Below are 23477 nucleotides of genomic sequence, written 5' to 3' on the forward strand. Positions count from 1 at the left end.
GTTGGGGCTAGAGTGAGGCAGCTCAACTGCTAGAGTGAGAGGAGCAAAAAAAATAATCTTAAAATCTTTTTTAAAACTGCTGCTGTGTCCGCAGCGTTTGCTCTACAGGTATGATTTTACCCTCAAAACGTAGCCATGGCTGTCCTCTTTCATCCAATGTGTTTACTATTGTACTAGGTGTTATGGTTCTTTCATAAATGTCACCAATGCACAGCCTCCTCCCTCCAACTCTTCCATAGACTCCAATGTTAAAATGTCTCAGAAGGTTCGTTTGAAAATCAGAAGAGCATGGTGTCTTTCCACTGTCACCACGTCCATATAATAAACTCCACAGACATGAAAACTGAGAATTTGGTAGACTAGACATTGCTGTCGCTCACAGTGAAAGAATTTTGTCAATACGACTTTTACTTTTCATTTGGGAACGATTTGTTTCGGCCTGACTTTTCTGTTCATTTTAAGCAGCAAAAGTGAGGTGCATGTCTGTGTGCGTGTGTATGGAGCCATTGGGTGCGGTCACTATAGCAACCAGGCTCACACCTGCCTGCTTAACGAGCTCTGCCTGCCACTGTACCAAGATTCATCTTAAACACTTCTCTTTCAACTGCTGCTGTGTCCACAGTGTTACAGCCATCATTTTACCCTCAAATTGTCGCCATTATTGTTCTCTTTCCAACACCGTATCTTTCAAAGCTCAGGCATTTAAACTTTTTAAACTGTGTGGATCAAAGTGGAGGGATCACATTTGAGTCATTCAGTGATTCAAAGAATATGACCTTTTAATATTCATTCAGATGTTTTCTGACTCTAAATGTTCTTTTCTCATTTCTTAGGGTTTTCTAATTTACATTTAAAACATTTTCAGTTTTTTTCCAACTCCTTCTGTGTAACTTTCAGCTTTTAGCAGTTCAGCACCTTTGTTTTCAGGTTAAATTCGTTTTTTTTTGTTTTTTTTTAATCTCATTCAAGATTTTTAACTCAAAATTCAGCAATTAATTCATTTCAGTGCATACATTCAGATTCAAGCATTCACACTGCAGTTTCTTCAGAAAATGCACTTTCTAGTTGTACTCTGTTGCTTCCATATATGACTTACTGTCTGGAGATATGGGGTAATGCATATAAAACGAACACTCTTCCTATTTTCAAGTTACAAAAAAGAGCTATAAGAATTATAAACCAATCAAACTATATAGAACCAACTAACATTTTGTTTATTAATCTGAATACCCTGAAATTTTATGATTTAGTTGAATATAAAATGGCACAGATAATGTATAAAGCACAAAATAACTTGCTTTGCCCCAGTACTCAGAAGCTGTTCAAAGTCAGAGAGAGTCAATATGACTTAAGGGGAACAGATTTCTTTAAAAAAAACAAGATAAGGACAAATATAAAGCAGAGATGTGTTTCTGTTAGAGGAGTTAACCTGTGGAATAGTTATGACAGTGATTTAAAAAGGTGTAGTTCATTTTCCTTGTTTAAAAATATGTTTAAAAATAGAGTATTAGAAAAATATATAAATCAAGAATGAAAAGAGCAAAAAGGAGAAAGAAAAAAAAAAAAAAACAACCTCTTGATTCTTTTGCTTTGATGTAGTTACTTATCTAAGGTGGAAAGTTTTTTTTTCTTTGTTTTTTTTTTGTTTGTTTGTTTGTTTGTTTGGTTTTTGCTTTGTTTTATTATTTTCTTCAAGCCCTGTGTACAGGAGCTGCATACAAAAAGATATTTTGTGAAAAGGGTTGGCGTAATAAGCAAATGCTTCAGCCAATACCTTTTGATTAGCCTTGTCTCATGCTTTCTTTCTTTATGGTAGATTTTTGTTCTGTTTTCACTGTTTGTTTGTTTGTTTTTTCACTGTTTTCACTGAGATTTGAATTTGAATGCTAATCAATAAAATCAAATCAAAAAAAAAAAAAAAAAAAAAAAATCAGAGTTGAGGTACACCCTGGAAAGGTTGTAAGTCTATCACAGCGCTGCTGGGCTGAAACAGTAAGATTACAGAGCCAGATATAACTGCATCATCATTATTCTCTGAGCTGCATTTTCTTGCTGGAACTAGACAGCAGTGTGGATATTGAGTGGTACCCAGTTTCCACCAATGGAGTGCCAGTTAATGAATATTGTATCTATGCTCATTAATTCCTTTGGGTGGGTGGATGCATGTATAGATCAGTGCTTAGTGGTTCCATACCTTTATAATATCAAAGACGGGTGGTGACTATGGGAGGGGCTGCAGTGAGAATTTCACTATTGCATTGAAGGTGTAGAGATCATACAGATGACGACCTCTGTGTTATTATCCTCTGAAGGGTTTCACACCTTTTCCTACAAAAGCTGTGTAAGAATCGTTTCTGAAACCTGTCGAAATGTTGGCTGGCTCTCAAGGCTCCACCACAGAACTGGCTTCACACCAACACTGACACATTTTGCTGGGAAGGGTGTAAATTTGTGTAACTTTGGTAAAACCACAGATGCAACTGTAAAAAGTTTGTGTGATTTTTAAAACCTAGCGTAGCCAGAACTCTTCTCTCCTTTCTATTCTTCCCTCAGTGTTTTCATTAAAAAGTGTCTGACAGCATAGAAGACACTTCTTTTAGTGTTTGCTTAATGTTGCATAAGCTTCAAATGCACTCTTTGTTTGGTCTTCGGTACAGCTTTTAAAGCCTTTTCTTCTCTTTATTCATGAATTAATCCTGATTTTCCTTCTCGTTCTCTCTCCCCCTTCTGCAGGTGAGCTAGTCGCAGCACCCTCGGCTGTACCCAGCATCTCCCGTTCCCGTCTTCTTCTTCCTCTGCCTATTCCCATCATCTTCGGCCTCGTCTTTCCTGCTTCTCGTGGGAATCAAACGTCGTGATGTCTCTCTCCGCCTCTCCTGCCCCCTTCCTCCTCTTCTTCCTCTTCCTCCTTCCACTGCCACCCTGCCAGCCAGAGTCCCAGCGCAGTGACCCCAGCATGAACCCTGACCCAAGAACAGCCTTGCCCTCCATATTTCCCTCCTCCTCCGTCCTACCTTCCTTATCTAATGATAATAGTACATCACCCAGCATTGGGGATAAGTGTGATGAGGTGACCGTGTGCAAGCCGGGCATCCTGTTACCTGTCTGGTACCCCGAAAACCCTGGAGTCGGTTACCAGGTGACCAGAGCTGTGGTCTACTTCCTGTCACTCATGTACATGTTCCTGGGAGTGTCCATCATTGCTGACCGCTTCATGGCATCCATAGAGGTCATCACATCTCAGGTAGGATGACAAAAGTCATTTAATTATTTATAAAAGCAAAAATTACATCTTACAAGCTTGAACATGACATATACCTTGAGTCAGGCAAATGCACTCAATCCACGGGTGGTATAGTTGATATAAATGGTTTTTGTTTGGATCTCAGTTTGCATGAGGGGGGATGTTTAGCTTCCAAGGCCTGTTGACCTCACCGCTGAAGCTTTCAGACGGGTCGTTTTTGCAAACTTCTCAACTTTGAGAGCTGCTAGTTTTTCATCTTTTATTTCTTCAGGTTACAGATAGACTGCAGTGAGGATAAGTTGTGGTATGCTCCAAAAACAAAACACACGGTGGTCATAAATGTCAGCATACCTGGATTTGCCTCAGCACACCATTTTGGAACCAATGATGTAGGAATTACAAACTCATAGATTGTACAAATCTAGCAGGGTGTCGACCATCTTCCAGGCCAAATTACTCTACGAGTTATTTAAACTTTTGTCAGGTGACCACCACAGAGATCTGGAAAAAGGATGTACTACCCAGAAACATGGAATCAAAACTCAAGCACACCTTTCACATCAGTGCAGTCTCATGGTCAATCAGGAAATAGTGATGAATATGATCTGTTTCTTTACAAACACAGGATTGCCCTCATTTTCTTTGTGTCGCTCAGCGCAGGTTTAAAAGTAATGCTGGCGTCGTGTGTCTTTACACGACAGGCAACCTAAATCAGTTTTCAGTTACCAGGTGAACATACTTTAAACAGAACCATGAAATATTCATTAATGTAGTAAGAATGCTTTAGCAGCAAGTGAAGCTGAACATCAACAACAGCTGAACCTACAATTTGTAGTTTTAAAAAAAGTGCACAAAGATATCGATCAATCCAAGTTACAAGCGGCCTTCCCTTTATTTATTTTGAGTCGTAATAACAAAGAAATTAATGAGGCTGTCCCCACAGCGGATAGCTTTGTGTATTTGATTTGGACGATTTTACACCGGATGTCCTTCCTGATGCAACCCCCAAAGGATTTGTGTCTTCTCCTGGGGAACCTCTGGTTGTTAGGCAAATGTGTGAACCACTACACTATGGAGCTGCAAGTAATCTGAAGCAAGGTGTGGGATTCAAACGGTAGTGTATCAGAAAGTTATGATCTTCCACTTCCTAATTTGGCCTTTGTTGCTCTTTTAGCCTGGAGGTACATGACTTATGTCCATGAACATGAACTATTACACCGACCACGATGCTCTACCATCAGACTGTGTGCCGGAATAATTTGGGACCATTTCATGAAACTGCAGTGAAAATTGCTGTTCATACATCTTTGATGGAAAAGTTTTTTTGATTAACCTTCATTTTCACAGAATGTATTTACAATAGGTGTTCCAATGTGCTTTGTAAGGTTAAAAACGCCATTATTAGAGAAAACCAACAGACTATCCCCTGTGAGCAGCACCGTTTCCGAGTGCTGCTCACAGGGGCCAGTATCTGCAGATGGCTGCCCCTCCCTGAGGAAAAAAAGGAGAATAAAAAAGGAAAGAAAGAGAGAACATGAGCAACAAACAGGAAAAATGCAAACTACAGGAGAGAGGAAAGTTAAATGTAATGACATGTGGTGGTGGAAAAGTGAAAAGAGGGGAGTGAAGGAGGAGTGCTCTGTGCATGATGGGAAGTCCCCCAGCAGCCTGAGTCTATAAGGATGGTTCAGCGTCACCTGATCCAGCTCTTACTACAAGCTTTATCCAAAAGGAAAGGAAAGATAAAGCTTCCACCTGTCGAGTGTTTTCACTCAGCTATAGTGCAGACTGTTTGCTGACCGTGCACCAAACACTTCAAAATAGACCTACTTCATGTTAATGCATTAATGAAGTTGTGTTCCCGTCTTCAATGAAGCCATAAATGATTTGCTGGAACCTGTGAAGTGAATTTGTGCGCTTCATCATTCAGTCGTCTCCTTCCTGTAAAGCAGTTCCTTTAATGGCAATTTCATAGATTCCCCTCCTCTCTCCATTTCCACTGCAAACTGTAACAGTGCAAATGACCCTCAGCTGTTTTCAGAGTCAGCAGGCAGAGTTGTTATTTGTCAAAGTTGTCGTGATGTTTTTGCAGGAGTACAGCTCACAGGGTGTGTGTGTTTGTGTCCCAGGTGGCTTTTAATGGATCGGGTCTTGAGGTTATGCAGTGTATGCAGTGTTTTTTAACAAAAGACGATTGCGCCTGAGTTTTGAGGCTTCAGTGGACCCTGAGGTCCAGTTTGAAAGGAGGATGAGGAGACATGAAGGTCAGCTGGAGTGAGAAACGAGGACATTGAGACGCTGTTCCCAGTATCAAAGCTGTTTTCTGGTTTTAAAAAAAAGATGCTAACATCTACAGAGTATAAGATTTTGTCTTACACGATACTCTCCATATGATTCCTTTTCTGTTGTGGGTAGAACAGCAAAAAAACAAAGTATTAAAGTTTGAGTACAGAACATTTCTGAGTTTATTTCAGCTCCCAAGGAGTAATTTTACACATTCAGAGTAAAATGTTGCTCAGTGCTGGAGTTGTCTGACAGGACTTATAACATCAGTGTTAGCTCAACTCCTTGGAGATGCAATTACACTCCACCCACACATTTCATTTCTCCGGTTGCAGCAGCAGGAAAGAGTCGGTCTCCTCACTTCTATCATGTAAGCTGCATATAGACAGATGGCCAATGACTGCTTGTATTCTGCAGAGAGAGGCAAGTAGGGCAAGAATACCTTTATTACCAGAGGCTTAGAGGTCAATAAGAAACAGGAGTTAGCTTCTTTATTTTGAGTGTGCAGCACTTAAAGAGGGTATGTTACATGATTTTGATTAATTTACATTTTATAATGAATCAACCCAGATTTTGTTATTATAGATTGCTTACTTCATTCAGAAAGTTAAGACTTAATGTTAGTTAAAAGATTTTGTCACATTTCTGTGCCCCATACACCGCACTCTTACAGGCTTTATTATTATTTTATTTATATTTTCCAAACATCCCTGAACATGAATAGTGACCACGTGTCATTTTGAGGTTAAAGTTTTGAACTTTTGTTTTGTTTTTTGGGGGGTTTTGGCTGTGATGACTTTACCATTCTGCTAATACTATACTTTAGTTTTATCATTTAAGTTCGATTTCACATGTTCAGTTATCAGTTCCTTGTTTATTATTATTATTTCTTATATTTTGGGTTTGTTATTGATGTCAGTGTTTCTCTTCCTTCATCTGTGTGTTTATAACTTTGTTCTCGGATGTTCTTTCTGGTTCTTCTGGTTCCACCATGTTTTGCTTTGAAGCTTAATTTTCTTTCATGTCATGTGATAATTTTATTTTCTTGTCTTCCCTTGACTGGCTGATTAAGTGTTTCCAAATTCAGGGGCTGCATCCTTTGAAGGTTGCATTTGGAGGTCAGACTGACAGTCTGAGGGAAGCAGTCACTGCATTTAAATGTATATCGCTCTATAACATTGAATTTGGCTTCATACAAGTTACATGGCATTAGGGATTTTGTCCTCCATCTCTCTCCAACACCTCTCTAGCTGCCAGTTTCATGGTTGCTAGGCAACAGAGGCAGCGCTGATAGGCTACACTTCCGGTTTCTGAAGTTTTTGTGGCCTGTGAAGGTGTGCCCTATGTAGGCCACGTCCTTCGAAACATGCAGCCTCCAGATTTGGACACAGTTTCACCTGCGTCTGGTCCCCATCCTGTTTCTCATTCCCCGATCCGTTCCCGGTGTATTTATAGTCTTACCTTCTCTTTGCCTTTTGTGCATTTTCTGCGTGGCAAGCTCAGAGTTATTTCCCAGTGACCTCCTGTGTTCTGCTAGGCCTCTTGTGTCTCTGGATTTATGTTTGTTTCAATTTTTTTTTTGCATGTCTTTACTTTGTAGAGGTTGTTTATTTTGGACTTTAGTTGAGACCTGTTTTTGCATTTTAATGCAGGAGTCTGACTCCTTTTACACCTTTACACTTTTCTCTGCCACACAAGCACTAGAAACCATATCCACAAGTAACCACCACAGCATATCGCATTAAGATGTTGAAAGCATATATTAACAGTCTTTGTGCTTGCCACTGCAGAAGTGTTAAACACTTGGAAACATTTATTAAAAGTTATTCATTGAAACAACCATGGATAGCTATGCTCCTCAGCAGAGATGGGCAATAACGCGTTACAAGTAACGCATTACTGTAATCCGATTACTTTTTTCAAGTAACCAGTAAAGTAAGGGATTACTACTGCAAAAAAGGTAATTAGATTACTGTTACTTCCCCGTAAGCACGCTGTGTTACTGCGTTACTAAAACCGTGATTTTTTGACGAGTGTCTCATGACAGTGACGTAAGCGAGTGCGATGTTCGTGGCAACAGCTGTGTGCAGATCAACAATGAATAATATATCGAGTGCGGGAGAGAGTATGAGCGTGCAGCGTTTAAAGCGTGGAAGTACTGACCTTACTTTGAGTTTGATTCCATAAAAAGTGACAAAAACATTTAGTCCACTGTTCACTGCGTGGGAAGAAAACTTCTTTTTACAGCGAAAAACCCCCTAAACTTCTGAGCAAGCACCGACAGTACGCTGCCACGGGAATGTGAAACTCCCAGATCCTTCCACTGACCGCTACAACACACCTGCACCAGGGTAAACCTCCGCCTGCCCCACTCCTTCTAAACAGGTGAAAATAGAGCAACAGGACCGCTGAGTCTTTGATTTTATTTATTTTCTGCTGTGGTTTACTCACATCTATTAGAAAGAGTGAGTGTAAACACAAACAACTATTTTATTTTATGTGCTGGAATGTGCAGAAAATAGGTTTAAATGTTCAACAAATTTCTTCCAGTCAGAGAATGTTGCATATCATTTAATGTTTGCTTGATGCATAAAGTTAAAAGATTAAAACTAACAAAACAAGTTTTAGAAAGAGACTTTTCCATTTGATTACATTTTATATGATGGATTATGCAAAAAAAGTAGAATTGGGCTAAAAGATCTATCGCTTTATTACCTATTCATGTTGTAAATCGTGTTTTTAAAAAGTAACTAAGTAACTAATTACTTTTGAAAATAAGCAAGTGCATTTATTTACTCTGGAAAATTTAAGCAGGCATCCAGCCTGAAAACAGCTGTGGAGGCAAACAACCACCATCTAGTTTAAAGTACCAGTCACACGGTCAAATGCAGTCCAGGTTAATTTGGTTCCGGTGACAGCTTAGTAAATCATTTTTAGTGGAGCCTCTTGACCGCAACTCATCTTTCCACAGGAGCTGTCCAACTCCATTCAGGTCATTCCCTGAGCCTAACAGATACATATACAGGGATCCAGAGGAATTACACTGAGATTGAATGTAATGAGAAATCTGTCAGATAAGGGGCTCTTAACGGGAAAGACAACAAAGTAATAGGCATGGTGGTAGAAGCCACAGGAAACATTAGCTCATCCATCCCCTTCATGGTCAGTGTACACGGATATCTGAGTGTGTACCCCACAATCCATCACCGTGGCAGGCACAGCACCACCTCTGCACCATCTACCGGTCAGGGCTCCGGTCAGTCTGTGTGCTGGTGTGTCTGTACACTGCAGGAGTATGTGGGAGTGCTGACCCTACATGTTCTACACCAGCGGTCCCCAACCCCCGGACCTCGGACCGGTACCAGTCCGTGAGTCGTTTGGTACTGGGCCGCGAGAGTTGAGGCTCAGCTGTGAAATGTATGGTTTTCAGGGTTTTTATCGGTTTTCAGCGTTATTTTGTTATCGTTTTTATCGTTAACTCGGTTTTCCTGGGTCTTTTCACGTGTGTTATGAATAACTTTTCAGTACTGGTACTAGTTTTATTTAGTTGTATTTATCCGCGACACCTTAAAGGCCGGTCTGTGAAAATATTGTCGGGCATAAACCGGTCCGTGGCGCAAAAAAGGTTGGGGACCGCTGTTCTACACTTCACTTCCTGTGTGAGCTCCTGTTATGAGGATTTATGAATGCAAAGGAAACAGAGTAAATGTAGTAACGACTATGTCAGCGAATAAACTGCTAATGGTGATGAATACAGCAGAAGCAGAGAGATAAATCTGTCTCTTTGTCTCTATGTAGATAAATACGACAAGAGAGCCACGACTCAGAAAAATTACATTCCCACTCACATAAACTGAATTCTGATTTAGAGGGAAATGTGTTTTGTTTTTTTCGTGGATTCTTTTTTCAACAGACACCTTTATTATCAACGTGGCTTTTCTGTTTATTTTCTTTCTTTGTGGTCATAGATTGTACGCGTGATCAAGAAAGAAATGAGGAACGGGAGTAAAAGCAAACTTGCTGGCTGCATATATAAAAATTCCCTTTCAAAGCCAGTAATAAATGTTGACTTTAGATAGGAAGCACATTTTCAACCTTCAGGTTTTTAACTGAGTTTTAAACTTTTTTTTTTGTTAACTTAACCGTTTTGGGAGAAGTTAATGAAAAATAGTGTAAGTCATGTTCACGGATCCAAATGTTTAAACTGTGAAAATATTTGACTTTTAGTTTTTTATTTTATTTTTTTTAGTTCTGTTAATGTTTTCAGGCTTATGCTGCAGAAAATGGAGCTCAAGCCTCTAATGTGGTTAACATTATGAACATTTGTATTTGAATCCAAACCTTTCCCTCAATGAAAACTTGATAGTTTTGGTGCCTACAACACAACAACACGGAGTATGAAAATTACATTTGAAAGAAAATCTAATCTGAAAATAAGTGAGTGAGTAGCTGGAAGTCAAACTCTACTTGGCTGGATGACACTGCCTATCTTGTTAAATGTAAGGTATTAAAACTGCAAAACTGCTTTCCTGAGATGTAATTAAAAATGCTGTTTAGTGGAATGGAAAGGTCGTTTTTAAAACACAGGACTGGATGAGAACATGGAAGATTTGTTCTCACTGCAAATTCTCAGCAGGTAGAGATATTGAACTTCTTCTTGTTAACAAGAAGAAAAATTGTCCCCCTTCATCTAAGTTGGGATGCAAACTGAAAGGACCACTGTCGTTGTGAGGTAACGGTACTACCCAGGCTGTATCCCAATTCAGGGTCTGCAGCCTTAAAGTACGCAGCCTTAACGGTCCACAAGGGCCGCGTACTCAAAGACCGCTAAGGCCGGAAGTGCGAGGCTTGTGAAATGGGACGGTTTAGCCTCCTTCGTGCTGCCCAGGTTGCCTAGCAACCATGATACTAACAGCTGGAAACTTTTCAGCTTTGTTTGACAGAAATGAAGGAGAAAATCTTTTGTTCATTTGTTTGTTTGTTTCTACATGAGCTTTGATCATTCTCTGTAAGATTAAGCTCAGCTATTGAACGGCGTATATTTTAAAGTAAAGGCTTTAAAACCAAGTTAGTACAAACGTCACTGATGTCACATAACTTTGCCGACAGTAATATTTTAATGTTCTTCGTTATTAAACATTTGCACATAAAGAAGTGACATAATATTAAGTACTTACTTTTAAAAGTTTACTCTTCCGCCGTTTTTTTTTGGCAAAATTATCCACACCCACCGCCGCGCTATGCATTCTGGGATATGTTGGGCCACGAAGTCTACGCCGCCACATCCTTAAAATTCAGGGAAATGAAGGACGCATTTGAGGGCCGCATTTCGAGCAGCCTGCGAATTGGGACAGCCTTCGTCGCGTCGCTGTGACGTAATCGGCCTTAAAATGCGGCCTTTAAGGCTGCAGAGCCTGAATTGGGATACAGCCCCACTGCATTATCTGCAGCCCCAGCATGTGAGAACAGTGACTTTTTACTGTCCAGAGGCTCATACAGATCACCATGGAAAACGTATTAGCAAAAAAGAAAATCCTTCTTGGTTTTTCATTCTTGAAACAACAGGGAGGTGTGGACTGGCTGCTACTTAGATTCCTATTTTTCTATGCCGAGTGCTCTGTCAACCAATAACACATTTAAACAACTATTATGTTCCTTTAAGGACCTTGCCTAACATACTAACAATCTTATATATCTTGACCAGAAATACTTCAACATGCAAACTGAATTAGTAGACATTATGTCGTTATGTTCATGTGTGTCAGCCATTTCCCCATGTGTTCCCACTTCCCTCATTATCCTCCTGTGTGTATTTAGTCCAAGTGTTTTCAGTCACTCCTTGCCGGATCGGCTGCGTTTTTCCCATGCCATGTCGTGCTTTCAGATTTCCATATCACTTTGCTATGTTTAGAGTTTTTCTTGTTTGTTTTCTGTTCCCCAAGATTTTTCTTGGTTCTTGTTTCTTTTCTAGTTTAACCAGTGTAGGTCATTGTTTAGTTTTATGTTGTTTTCGTCCTTTTATTTTGTACTGTTTTGTCTGCCTAAATAAACCGCTCATCATCAGTTATGTTTGAGTTTTAGTATGTCCAGACCTGGGTCCACTCTTTGCACTCCATGCAGTTTGCCTGAGCAGACTGTGACAAGGAGAGCAAGTTAAAAAAGATTTTTTCTTTCTCTCCATGACTGTTGGAAACTCATGAATGAAAGCACATGATGGCATTCCTCTGAAACAAATGGCTGTAGTTCAAAAAGTATGCATGTGTGGGCTTTGAGGCATGGCTTTTTGAAAAGCAAACAAGCGTAGCTACGTTTTGCAGGTAAAATGATGGCTGTAGGTTAAAAATTGTGGTCACAGCGGCAGATTAAATACCAAAATTTCAGACGAGATTTTCTGCATGTCTCACTCTAACCTCACTTTAGCTTCCCAGTGTACATGAACGGGGAGAGATTTGAGAGATTTCTCTGGACAGTTTTGACCAAAACTGAAAAACTGTAAGAGGTACCGTGAAAATGTGCCTAAAGGAAGAGGAGTGACAGCAGAGAAGAGAACGAGTCTCTCCATTCAGTGTCTAATTTAAAAAATCTGAATAGAAGCGAACAGTGCATGAACGAGCCGCTTCTTTTGAGGTATGAACAGCGTATCTATGACTACTTGGTGGATGAAGAAGAAGAAATAATCTGATAAGGATGTGGAGGTTTACACAGACCGTGGACTGGCATCTTCCTAACTCTCTGTTCAGCCTAGGGTGGGGCAGGTTACATCTTCATCCTTCTACGTAGTCCAGACTTTTTACATCAAGCACGCTAACACAAATTGTGTGTTTGGGCCAACAGGAGAAGGAGGTGACCATCACTATGCCTAACGGGGAAACGTCAGTGATGACGGTTCGAATCTGGAATGAAACAGTGTCCAATCTGACGCTCATGGCTCTGGGCTCCAGCGCTCCAGAGATACTGCTCTCTGTTATAGAGGTACACACACACACACACACACAGTAACTCTGTGTATCGTTTATTGAGATGCAGATGGTAAGTAGACTTGTCTTTCCTCTCCCTGTTACAAACTTTTTGCAGGTGTGTGGTCACGAATTCAAGGCTGGCCAGTTGGGTCCAGGAACCATCGTCGGCAGTGCTGCCTTCAACATGTTTGTGATCATCGGGATCTGCGTGTGGGTGATCCCCAACGGCCAGAGCCGGAAGATCAAACATCTGCGGGTGTTCTTCATCACCGCGTTCTGGAGCATCTTCGCCTACATCTGGCTCTACCTTATCCTGTCTATCATATCACCGGGTGTCGTGGAGGTGAGGCAGACTCAGTGTGAGAGGATGAAAGAATCAGTGAGCTCAGAGGTGCAGTGGCAACATACCAGATATTTATTCATCTTTTTGGTAAATTGGTAAGTTCTCAAATGAACCCTCTAACATGAAGACGTGAAGCGAAGTGATCAGGAAATAGTTTTGACACGGAGCAGTTTTTGTCTTTTATTTGTTTTAGAGGTTGGGGAATATGTGGAGGGAGACATGTCAATATCGTCTTCTTCCTGCTTGCTGATGGACAAACTTCTAAGCAAAGATATCTCTTATTCTTTTTTACCACACAAGTAGTGATGTTAACTTGTGAATCCAAATGTGACCACATACTGTTGTTTCCTTATGGGCCAGGTCGCCTCACAGCAAGCAGATCCCGGGTTCAGAGCTCCTCCTTCAGAGTTACTTCAGCTGTTAAGAAGATGGATAGATGAATGGATGGATGGATGACTGATCTTTAACGACTATAATAGTTCTAACTTTATAATCTCCATGTGTGTTTCAGGTGTGGGAGGCCCTGGTCACCCTGCTCTTCTTCCCTGTCTGCGTCATCCTGGCTTGGATCGCTGATCGGCGCCTGCTCTTCTACAAATACATGGGCAAGCGTTACCGAGCCGACAAGCGCCATGGCATCGTTGTCGAGACTGAAGGGGATTTGACACCCAACAAAGGCGGCATGGAGATGATCATAGATGGCAAGTTCCCAGCGCGAGGGGGCGCTGTGGTTCCTGCTGAAAACTGTGGGGGCGGCACTCAGGACGGGACCACAGGCGCCACAGCCAACAACATTGGAGCGGCAGCAGGAGCCGTGGGAACAGGAGGGGGAGCCAATCTGCCCCACTCCACCAGCGCTACAGTCAATGTGGAAAGCAGCAAGGAGCTGGATGAGAGCCGCAAGGAGGTGAGACAGAGACGGGAAGAATCTTCAGAGAGCAGCATAGGAGAGCATCTGATCACAAGCACAACATCAGAATCAAACATTAGACTGTTAGTTTGAGAGATTCAGTTACACGCCAGATGATGTGTTACATAAAACTGTGTGAAAGGTCTTCCTATAAAACAGGTGAACTTCAACCATCAGATCAGCAAACCAGAGAGTCAAAACATAAATAAAAATATTTCTGAAGACAGACAGGAAAACAACAAAAACCTATGGAGCACTTGTTACTGCACATTTTAACACTGTCACTATGCAAACAAAGTTTTTCTTTCCATTCCTCAGATGCATTTCTGGTTTGTGCAGAACATCTTAGTGCTATGTGTGGAAAATCTGTGTTCAAAGTGAGGAAATGAAGAAACAAGTGTTTCATTTTCATGTAATCTTTAGAATGTAAATCCATTTGGACTCTGGGGTCATTGCATATGTGGCTTACCATATATTCATTTCATAATTGGATTTCCCACATTTTTATGTTGGTGAAAAATCTAAACTTGCACTTTCTGCTTTTTTAGGACAGAATTGTAGTTCTCCAGAAGCTGATTGTGTTCATCTGGACGTAGCGTTTTTGTGGGAGAAACGTTTCGTCACTCATCCAGGTGACTTCTTCAGTCTCAGCTGACTGCAGGTTTCCCCAAACCTATAAACAGTACATTTGCATAATGACTGAAACCAGCCCAGTGAAGCTATACCCAGGGGAATCTACACCAAGTCTGTATGGTTTACTGAAAATACATAAACAGGGTGCACCTTTAAGACCGATTGTCTGTATGATCAACTCTGTCACCTATAACATCTCCAAGTTTCTGGCTTCCATCCTGAACCCGCTGGTGGGCAGCTCTGAACACCACATCCAGAACACCCTGGATTTTGTTGAGAAGGTGAGAGATGTCATTATGGAGGCAGATGAAACCATGGTCTCGTACGACGTTACATCTTTCTTCACTTGCATCCCAGTCACAGAAGCGTTGGAGGTAGTTCGTAAGAGATTACAGGATGACACCAACCTCAGCAACAGGACCACTCTCAGCATCGACCAAGTGTATTTGAACTGTGCCTTCATTCCACCTACTTCACATACAAGGGTCAGTTCTACAGGCAGAAACATGGGTGTGCCATGGGCTCCCCAGTTTCACCCATCGTGGCCAATTTGTACATGGAAGAAGTGGAAAAGAGGGCTTTGCTGTCCTACCCTGGAACACCACCAAGCCATTGGTTCAGCTATGTGGATGACACCTGGGTGAAAATCAAATCTCAGGATGTACCACAATTCACGGATCACATAAACTCGGTGGACCAACACATCAAATTCACCAGGGAGGATATGAAAAGTGGCAGGTTAGCCTTCTTAGACTGTGAGATTTCCATCAGGAATGGGGGACATCTAAAAGCTGACGTGTTCCATAAACCTACACATACAGATCAGTATTTAAGGTTTGACTCTCATCATCCACTGGAGCACAAACTGGGTGTCATCAGGACGCTACAACACAGAGCGAACACCATCCCCACAGACACAGCAGCCAGAGAGGCAGAAGAACAGCACATCAAGAAGGCCCTGAGTAAATGTGGTTATCCCAGCTGGACTTTTGTCAAAGCTGGGAAGGCACCTAAAGAAAGCTCCAGCCGATCCAGGAGAGAAGGACAACCGCTGCCCAAGCGAAAACCTGTAGTGATCCCATACGTGTCAGGAGTATCGGAGCAGTTGAGACGCATTTTTTCTAAACACCAGGTCTCTGCGGCTTTTAAACCCCAAAACATGCGCCAAAAATTGGTCCACCCCAAGGATCGGGTCCCCCGACACAAACAGAGTAACATAGTGTACGCTGTTAAGTGCAGGAGGATTGCCAGGATTTATACATCGGGAAATCAAACAACCTCTGGCGAAGCAGATGGCACAACACAGAAGAGCCACCTCGTCAGGCCAGGACTCTGCAGTCTATTCACACCTACAGGCCAGTGGACACTCTTTCAATGATGAGGATGTAACATCCTGGACAGGGAGGAACGCTGGTTTGAGGGCGGAGTCAAGGAGGCCGTTTACGTGAAAAGGGAAAGACCATCTCTGAATCGAGGAGGGGGCCTAAGGGTACATCTGTCACCATCTTACAATGCTGTGATTGCAGCCATTCCCCAACTCTCTGTGAATGGTACTCATGGTTATTGATCAGTGGTTGTTGATCAATGACCATGAGAATTTACATAACTGTGATTAAGGAACTGACCTCCCAGCCCATTGTTCCTTCAGTGGGCTGGTTTCAGTCATTATGCAAATTTACTGTTTATAAGATTGAAACCTGCAGTCAGCTGAGACTGAAGACGTCACCTGGATGAGTGACGAAACGTTTCTCCCACAAAACGCTACGTCCAGATGAACACAATCAACTTTTGGAGATTTACTTACCTGGATGATGGAGCGTGCATCAAGACGACAGAATTGCGAAAAATAATGGATTATTTCTCAGCAGGAGACAGAAAGATAGAGTGCTCAGTACATTTCAAACACCACCCAGTGTAAGGTTTCTGCCACAGGCCCACGCTCCTTAGTCTAAATTATATTTTTCATACTAAAATATAATTATTAAATTTACAAATGTACTGTGTTACAAAAAAGCAGAACAGAAGATTTAATTTAAGTATTTGAATATGTGCTTCATTATTTTCTGGCTTCTGGCTCAGAACACATGTAAAAAGTTTGTTATTTTGCCTCATAAATAAAAACATAACTTTTAGTTTTTTGAACAAGTTTTTAACAGATTTCTAAAGTACTTGTGTTTTCTTGTTTTTATGAAATCTCGTCTGATAAATTTGTTAAGCGCCTCAAATGCAGATAAATGTGTCTCCAGTTTAAATTTCCTCGAGTGAAGCATGCATGCTTTGTTCTGCACTTTATAATCTCATTTTGTTAACAATCGCTGCTTTGCACCTGTCTGGAATGCAGATGACAATAAGCCCATTTACATCTGCTGTGAAAAGATTAACGGCTCTTACTTTTGAGGAGTAGAACGAACTTTTTTCTTATCTGAACTGAAAATCTATCAACAGTACAAATCATAAAACCCCCTGAGGAGACCTTGTAATACTTGGCTCTATAAATATAATTTACTTGATTTAGAACTGAGGATGGAAAATGAGAAAAGCAGAGAAATGAGACTCTTGGGAAGAAACTTTATTAAAATAAAAGCTAGACAGACAGTAAGAACTGAGAGACAAACAGGTCCTCATCCACATCATTTTTCTGGCCCAATTAAACCAGGCTTTAAAATATCATTCTGATATTTTAAGCTAAAATATGCTCCAAAGTGGACTTTTTTAAAGTTGCCTTTCACAGGTATTTTCACAGTTTACCTTGGACTTGGGTGACAAGTTTGAAGACGCTGCCCATACTTACATAATTGGAGTTTTAGAAATGTAATTACATTTTGCTTTTTTACTCCTAATTTTGCTGTATGTGCGGTTCATGCTCAGATATCACAAGCTGTACCGAAATGTACAGTACTGTATTTAGTACCAGAGAAAAAGTAGCCTTAAAGTTGAGGGTTAAACGTTATTCTGCTGATAATATTGTGCTAAATGGCCTTTTAGGTAGGTTCGCACCCTGAAAGCCAGCTGAAAGTGTCGAGTGCACTCCACCCCTGCAGTTTTGCTATTTGAGTTCGCTGTGTGGGCAGAAACTTGATGTAAATGTGTGCAGAGGCAGAACGCAGCCTCAGGCTGTGGGCTTCACTTCCTCTCACTGAGGTGACCCCTTCAGGACCACTCACTCCTTTATTGATACTGAGCTATCACTTACTGTGAAACCTGGCTCCATGCATATGCAGCACATACAGGTTACACTGAAAAGGGTTATTTCTTTTTTTGCTAACAGTCGCTCTTAGAGGGAAGACAGACCAAAGCAGACCACATATGGCCCGAGTCCCTGGATCCAGCAGGACTATTTTAATCCACATTACAAAGAATCCTTCACAAAAGTTCTGGATTCAGATCCAAAGAAATTCTAAAAGTTAATCACGCCACACCGAGTCTTGCAAATACATCCATAACTGAAAAAATAACACATTAACAAGGAAACACGCTGTTCACTCTTGTTTGTCTACAAGGTTTTTTGTTATCTGTTTTTTGTGACTCAGTTTCATTACTTCCTTCCAGGTTCTCTCGCTGGTGTTGTGCACAGCATTTTGTTCTCTTTTTTATTTATAAAACAAATAAAGTTCCTCTTTGCATCTCTTTGAGATTCCTGATAGGCATTTGGATCCTCTCTCTACACCCGGTAGCACAGGCCAAAGGTGCTTATCAAAATCTGCAAGACTGACTTAGTCTTGTTTGTCTAATAAACTGCTGTTGGACAGACAGACTTATTTCCCATACTCAGCATCAATGTTTTTGTCTCTTTCAGTCCTTGTAAACAAGACAAGACAAAGAACAGCCCATCAGGGGAGTCAGACCTGCACATTTTTACATATTTTAAGAGCAGGTTCACAGCTCCTGTTAAAATGCCAGAAACAACCTGTGTTTCATGTTGTGTAGAGAAAATGAAAGAAATGGTTTAAGTATTACCATATTTGTGTTTGCTTAATGGTCTATTTGTAAATCTGCAGAGTACCTGGTACAGACTGAGAGTGGGTTATGTTATATCTTTTTTATAGACAATAAAACTTTTTTATATCGTTATGGAGAAAAGGCATTATGTTAGTTTTGTTTAGTTTTGATTTTTTTTGCTGACCATTTCAAGTAGCACAAATGTGGGATGTTTTCTGCACCAACTCATGTGATCAAATGTAATTAGACATCAGGCCTCTTTGTGTGACTGTCTTTGGACAGCAAAGGGGTAATTTATTCCTTTAACTGATGACATTTTCTCTTTTAATGCTTGAAAGTTGTTGGAGGTTATTATTTCAAAATGTCATCCTTTTGATAGCTCGAGCTTTTAGAGAAAAGATGCAGTGATTCTGTTATTATGAAACTGAAAAAGTATATAAGATATTTCTGTGTTAGCCTTTTTTGTATTTTATATCTCTAAGACTTGATGCAATCTTGTAAAATACTAAATGTACCTGTACTGTATCCAAAGGGGGGGGGGGAGAGTAAAGAGCAGCCAGACACTGCTAACAAACTGCACTTGATCAGTTGATCTTCAACAAGTGTGATGAGCTCTGTGAAAGCAGAAGTTTTGACAGTTTGCTGGTCTGGAGCATTAGTTGTGTGTTAACACAATTCCTCAGTCTTCCCAGGAATTCTAAAAAAGACAGAACAGCTTAAGTTTGCAAAATTATGTCTGAGCAAAGCCCAAAATTTCTGGAACGATGTCCTTCAAACAGACGAGACCAATGTTTGGTCACGATGCACAGCAGTTCATACCAGTTGCATACCAACTATTACACGGGGCGGAGGAGTGATGATTTGGGCAGCCACTAAAATATTTAGTCTTGGAGGCAGTGAGAAATTCTTTTCTTTTACGTGAGTGGAAACGTGTCTGCAGAAACTGTACGTGATGAGAATGTCTCGCTCTTCTGTCGTGTCGATTCCATCTTAAGCATATTTGTGTCCTCTCATCTTTCCTCCAGGTGATTCGTATCTTGAAGGAGTTGAAGCAGAAATATCCTGATAAAGAGCTGGACCAGCTGGTGGAGCTGGCCAACTACTACGCCTTGCTGCACCAGCAGAAGAGCCGAGCTTTTTACCGCATTCAGGTAACACACACACACACACACACACACACACACACACACACACACACTGTCTCTCTCTCTTAGGCCCTGAGGTAAACACACAAGGTTGTCCAGAACTGTGGGAACGCATAAAGTAGTTCAAGGGCTTCTAAAAATGATTCTGTACTCTTTGTTTCCTTTAACCCCTCATCCTCCTCTTCCTCTCCCTGAAGGCGACTCGTATGATGATCGGAGCTGGAAACGTCCTGAAGAAGCATGCAGCGGACCACGCGCGGCGCACAGCCGTAGCTGATGAGGAGGCCCCAGAAGACGACGACATGGCTGTGTGCAGCCGCATCTCATTTGAGAGTCCTCACAGTCAGTGCATGGAGAACTGCGGCGTCCTGATGCTGGCTGTGGCGTGTCAAGGTAGCGAAATGAATTACGCATAAGCTTATAATGAGTCCACATAAATAAGACAAGAGGCTGAGAGCTGCTGTGGTAATAAAGCATAAAATCTTTCTGTTCTACAAATCAGTGCAACATTTGATCTAAACTTTTTCTGTCTTTGATCCGACCTGTGGTCAGTTTCCTCCACTGAACCTAAAGGAAGACATTTAATTACTTGTAAAAGTACTTATGGAAGAAGCACTTTAAAGAGAGCCAGCAGTAACCCGTGCTTAAACAGAATTTCTTTTTTTAACACAGCAGTTTGAAAAAAATTCACGTAGCTTGTTTTGAGGAATCCCAAGAAAAGGTTTTTGGGGGTTTTTGGAGTAATTGTCAATGACCAGCTACCACATTTTGACCCATCCATGTGGTCACAGTACGAAAGCAATTTTTTCACACAGCTTTATTAAGTATGTCAGAGTTTCTGATATATATGCCTGATTCTAAGGCACCTAGATGGGAGGCACTGATTGATGGACAGCTATACATAATACAGCTGAATAGGATTCCCCCCTCCCACACACACACACACACACACACACACACACATATTCTGGTGTCAAAAATCCAGATGCATACATTTCAGCCTGTAGATTCATGACTATTTCCTTCAAATTCTTAAATTCGTTTGTTCATGTTTCCATCCATCCATCCATTTTCATCCGCTTTGTCCGGGGCCGGGTCGCGGGGGCAGCAGCCTAAGCAAAGAGGCCCAGACCTCCCTCTCCCCAGCCACCTCCTCCAGCTTATCCGGGGGAACACCAAGGCGTTCCCAGGCCAGCCGAGAGATATAATCTCTCCAGCGTGTCCTCGGTCTGCCCCGGGGCCTCCTCCCGGTGGGACATGCCTGGAACACCTCACCCAGGAGGCGCCCAGGGGGCATCCTTGTCAGATGCCCGAACCACCTCAGCTGGCTCCTTTCGATGTGGAGCAGCAGCTGCTCTACTCTGAGCCCCTCCCGGATGGCCAAACTTCTCACCCTATCTCTAAGGGAGGGGCCAGCCACCCTTCGGAGGAAGCTCATTTCTGCCGCTTGTATCCGCGATCTCGTTCTTTCGGTCACTACCCACAGCTCGTGGCCATAGGTGAGGGTAGGGACGTAGATCGACCGGTAAATTGAGAGCTTCGCTTTTACACTCAGCTCCCTCTTCACCACGACGGACCGGTGCAGCGTCCGCATTACTGCAGCTGCAGCCCCAATCCGTCTGTCGATCTCCGGCTCCCTTCTCCCATCACTCGCGAACAAGACCCCGAGATACTTGAACTCCTCCACTTGGGGCAGGAACTCATCCCCGACCCGGAGTGGGCACTCCACCCTTTTCCGGCTGAGAACCATGGCCTCAGATTTGGAGGTGCTGATCCTCATTCCCGCTGCTTCACACTCGGCTGCGAACCGCTCCAGTGCGAGCTGGAGCTTGTTGCACTTTTAATTTATCTGCATTTCAATTCCCAGATCTGCTAATATTAAAAAGAACAAAATGTTCCTTCTATCTTTATCGTTTCTTTTCTTGTTGCGAGCTTGTTCATGTTTCCTTTTTAAAAATCTCACTCATTAGACCTTTGTGCACCTTATGTACAAAGGTCTGGTTTCCACCTCCAGTTTTAGTCATGAATAGATTTAGACACTCCAAGACAATCACTAGCATGTAAAAGGAAGTCTAAATTCATCCAAATTTAAAATAGAGTCCCCCTTTAGATATGTTGAATAAATGTATTTCAGTTAAATTCAGTTCAGTTTTATTCATATGTATTTATTTATTTATATCGCTCCAAATCTCAACAACAGTTGGCTCAAAGCGCTTTGGCTTCAGTTCTGAAATCATAAGGAAAACAAAATCTGCTGGTGAAAAACACGAGCAACATAAATGCAAAAGTAACTGAGAGTCAGCTTATCTTCCTATATAGGTTTTGTAAGAGTGTGAACATCACAGTACAGATAGATACAGCTCACAGAAATAATATTGTGTAATATATCCAGTGTAACTGTGTTTTATTTCTGTTGTTTAGGTGGTCTGGGAGAGAATACTTTCTATGTGGACTACAGAACAGAAGATGGTTCAGCCAACGCTGGATCAGATTACGAATACACCGAAGGAACGCTGGTGTTCAAGCCTGGAGAGACTTGCAAAGAGATCAAGGTGAGTTCAGGGAAGACTGCGAAGAGAAGATAACCTGCCATTTAAAAAAACATCCTTTTATTAAAAACAAAGAAACACAAGGTTAACCGTATACAAAAAATCACAGGAACACAACAACAGTGACTCAGGTGGGGCTTATACTTTGTTGGGGACATGGACAGCTGCTGACAGTACGGATGAGTAGCTGTTCCTTTTATATAAGCTCAGGCCAGTTTACACAATCACAAAATACTACAGGGAGTCTTGTCCTCACCATCTGATGTTAAAAGTTACATCACTCAGACCCCAGCTGACCCTGGCATGGATCTTATGGATGCAGAAACTGTAGCAGGCCTTTCAGCGGTTATCAGTGTTGCTCGCAGCATTAGTGTCGCTGGGTTTGAAGTCAGGCTGAGCATTTCCATGTGGAGTTTGCATGTTCTCCCTGTACAGGTTTTGGTATGTTAATGTTGGCCATTTGGATCCAAGACGCTCAAGAGTTTTGCTTTCTTAGAGGCAGAAATACAAGTACAGGGAAACAAGACACGGCTGAAGCTTGAACGTGGAAGCAGTCTTATAAATCTTAAACTCTGAAAGGGACAAAGCAAAAACTTCATAATAAAACAGGAAGTAAAAAGAGCGAGTGAACACAGACAGAGGGAGGCTCAGACACTGATGCACAGAAGAAACAGTGAAAAGTGTTAGAAGCACAAAGGAGGAACAAAAAGAGAAGTGAGGACACAGCAGTGACCACGACACAGACACAGTTTAAGAGTACTCTCTTCCTTCATCGTGGCAGATGGAAGATGAGTTTGACAATAAGGGAACTTCAGTGTTAAAGATTTATTGAAGGTTTTTTTGGAGACAAGTTGAATCTTTAATGATCCCTGTGGGAAACTGTATAGCTGATTATATGAATTATGAAATATACCTGTCAGTTCATCCCAAAAGCTTTGAGCTCCAAGTTGGTGAAGAGATTTCTAATTCAGCTGATTTTCTAATTAGGACCTACACACGGTAAGTCACCAGCTTTGGTGCAGGAGGAGCTCTGGACTGAGAGTTTTACTTTATAAAAATGCACAAACACTCTGCGGGCTTCCTCCACAGTGACTGTGAAATCTGGGAAGATTTCCAAGGAGATCAAAGTGAGGAGAAAGAGGTGGGAGAGGGATGAGGAGATACATAATGAGAGTCCCGGGAGGAGAGACAGACAAAGGCTCTGGAAAAACAGAAGCCCGGGTTCGCGGCTGGGAGGGAAAAATACTGTTGCTTCCAGTCAGACTACTACTGCTCATTCTGCTGCTTCTACATGTGGGTTATGTTTGTTCCCACTAACATGAATGTAAAGCAGAAAGTCACGGGTTTGCTGAGAATCTATGAGCAGCTGAAATTATAAACATAAAATTAAAGTATTAGAAAAAAGAGAGATGATATTGAAACCTGTGGCAATTCTGTAATCCCAAAGATGGCAGTTATCACTCACCTCTCAC

At 41.6% G+C, this 23477-nt stretch overlaps 1 protein-coding gene across 5 annotated transcripts in view; it reads left to right on the plus strand.

Moving 5' to 3' along the window:
* slc8a2b (solute carrier family 8 member 2b) overlaps positions 1-23477 on the plus strand; it is a 206140-nt gene that overhangs the window by 150818 nt on the left and 31845 nt on the right. For all 5 annotated transcript variants that reach the window (XM_026192632.1, XM_026192631.1, XM_026192630.1 and 2 more), the window contains 7 exons: positions 2734-3244; positions 12362-12499; positions 12602-12829; positions 13341-13736; positions 19337-19462; positions 19654-19849; positions 21878-22008. In XM_026192632.1, the coding sequence (XP_026048417.1) occupies positions 2858-3244; positions 12362-12499; positions 12602-12829; positions 13341-13736; positions 19337-19462; positions 19654-19849; positions 21878-22008 (1602 nt within the window). In that variant the 5' untranslated portion in view covers positions 2734-2857. The remainder of the gene's footprint in view (positions 1-2733; positions 3245-12361; positions 12500-12601; positions 12830-13340; positions 13737-19336; positions 19463-19653; positions 19850-21877; positions 22009-23477) is intronic.

The sequence above is a fragment of the Astatotilapia calliptera genome, chromosome 14 (genome assembly GCF_900246225.1).
Source record: "Astatotilapia calliptera chromosome 14, fAstCal1.2, whole genome shotgun sequence".
NCBI classification, from domain to species: domain Eukaryota; kingdom Metazoa; phylum Chordata; class Actinopteri; order Cichliformes; family Cichlidae; genus Astatotilapia; species Astatotilapia calliptera.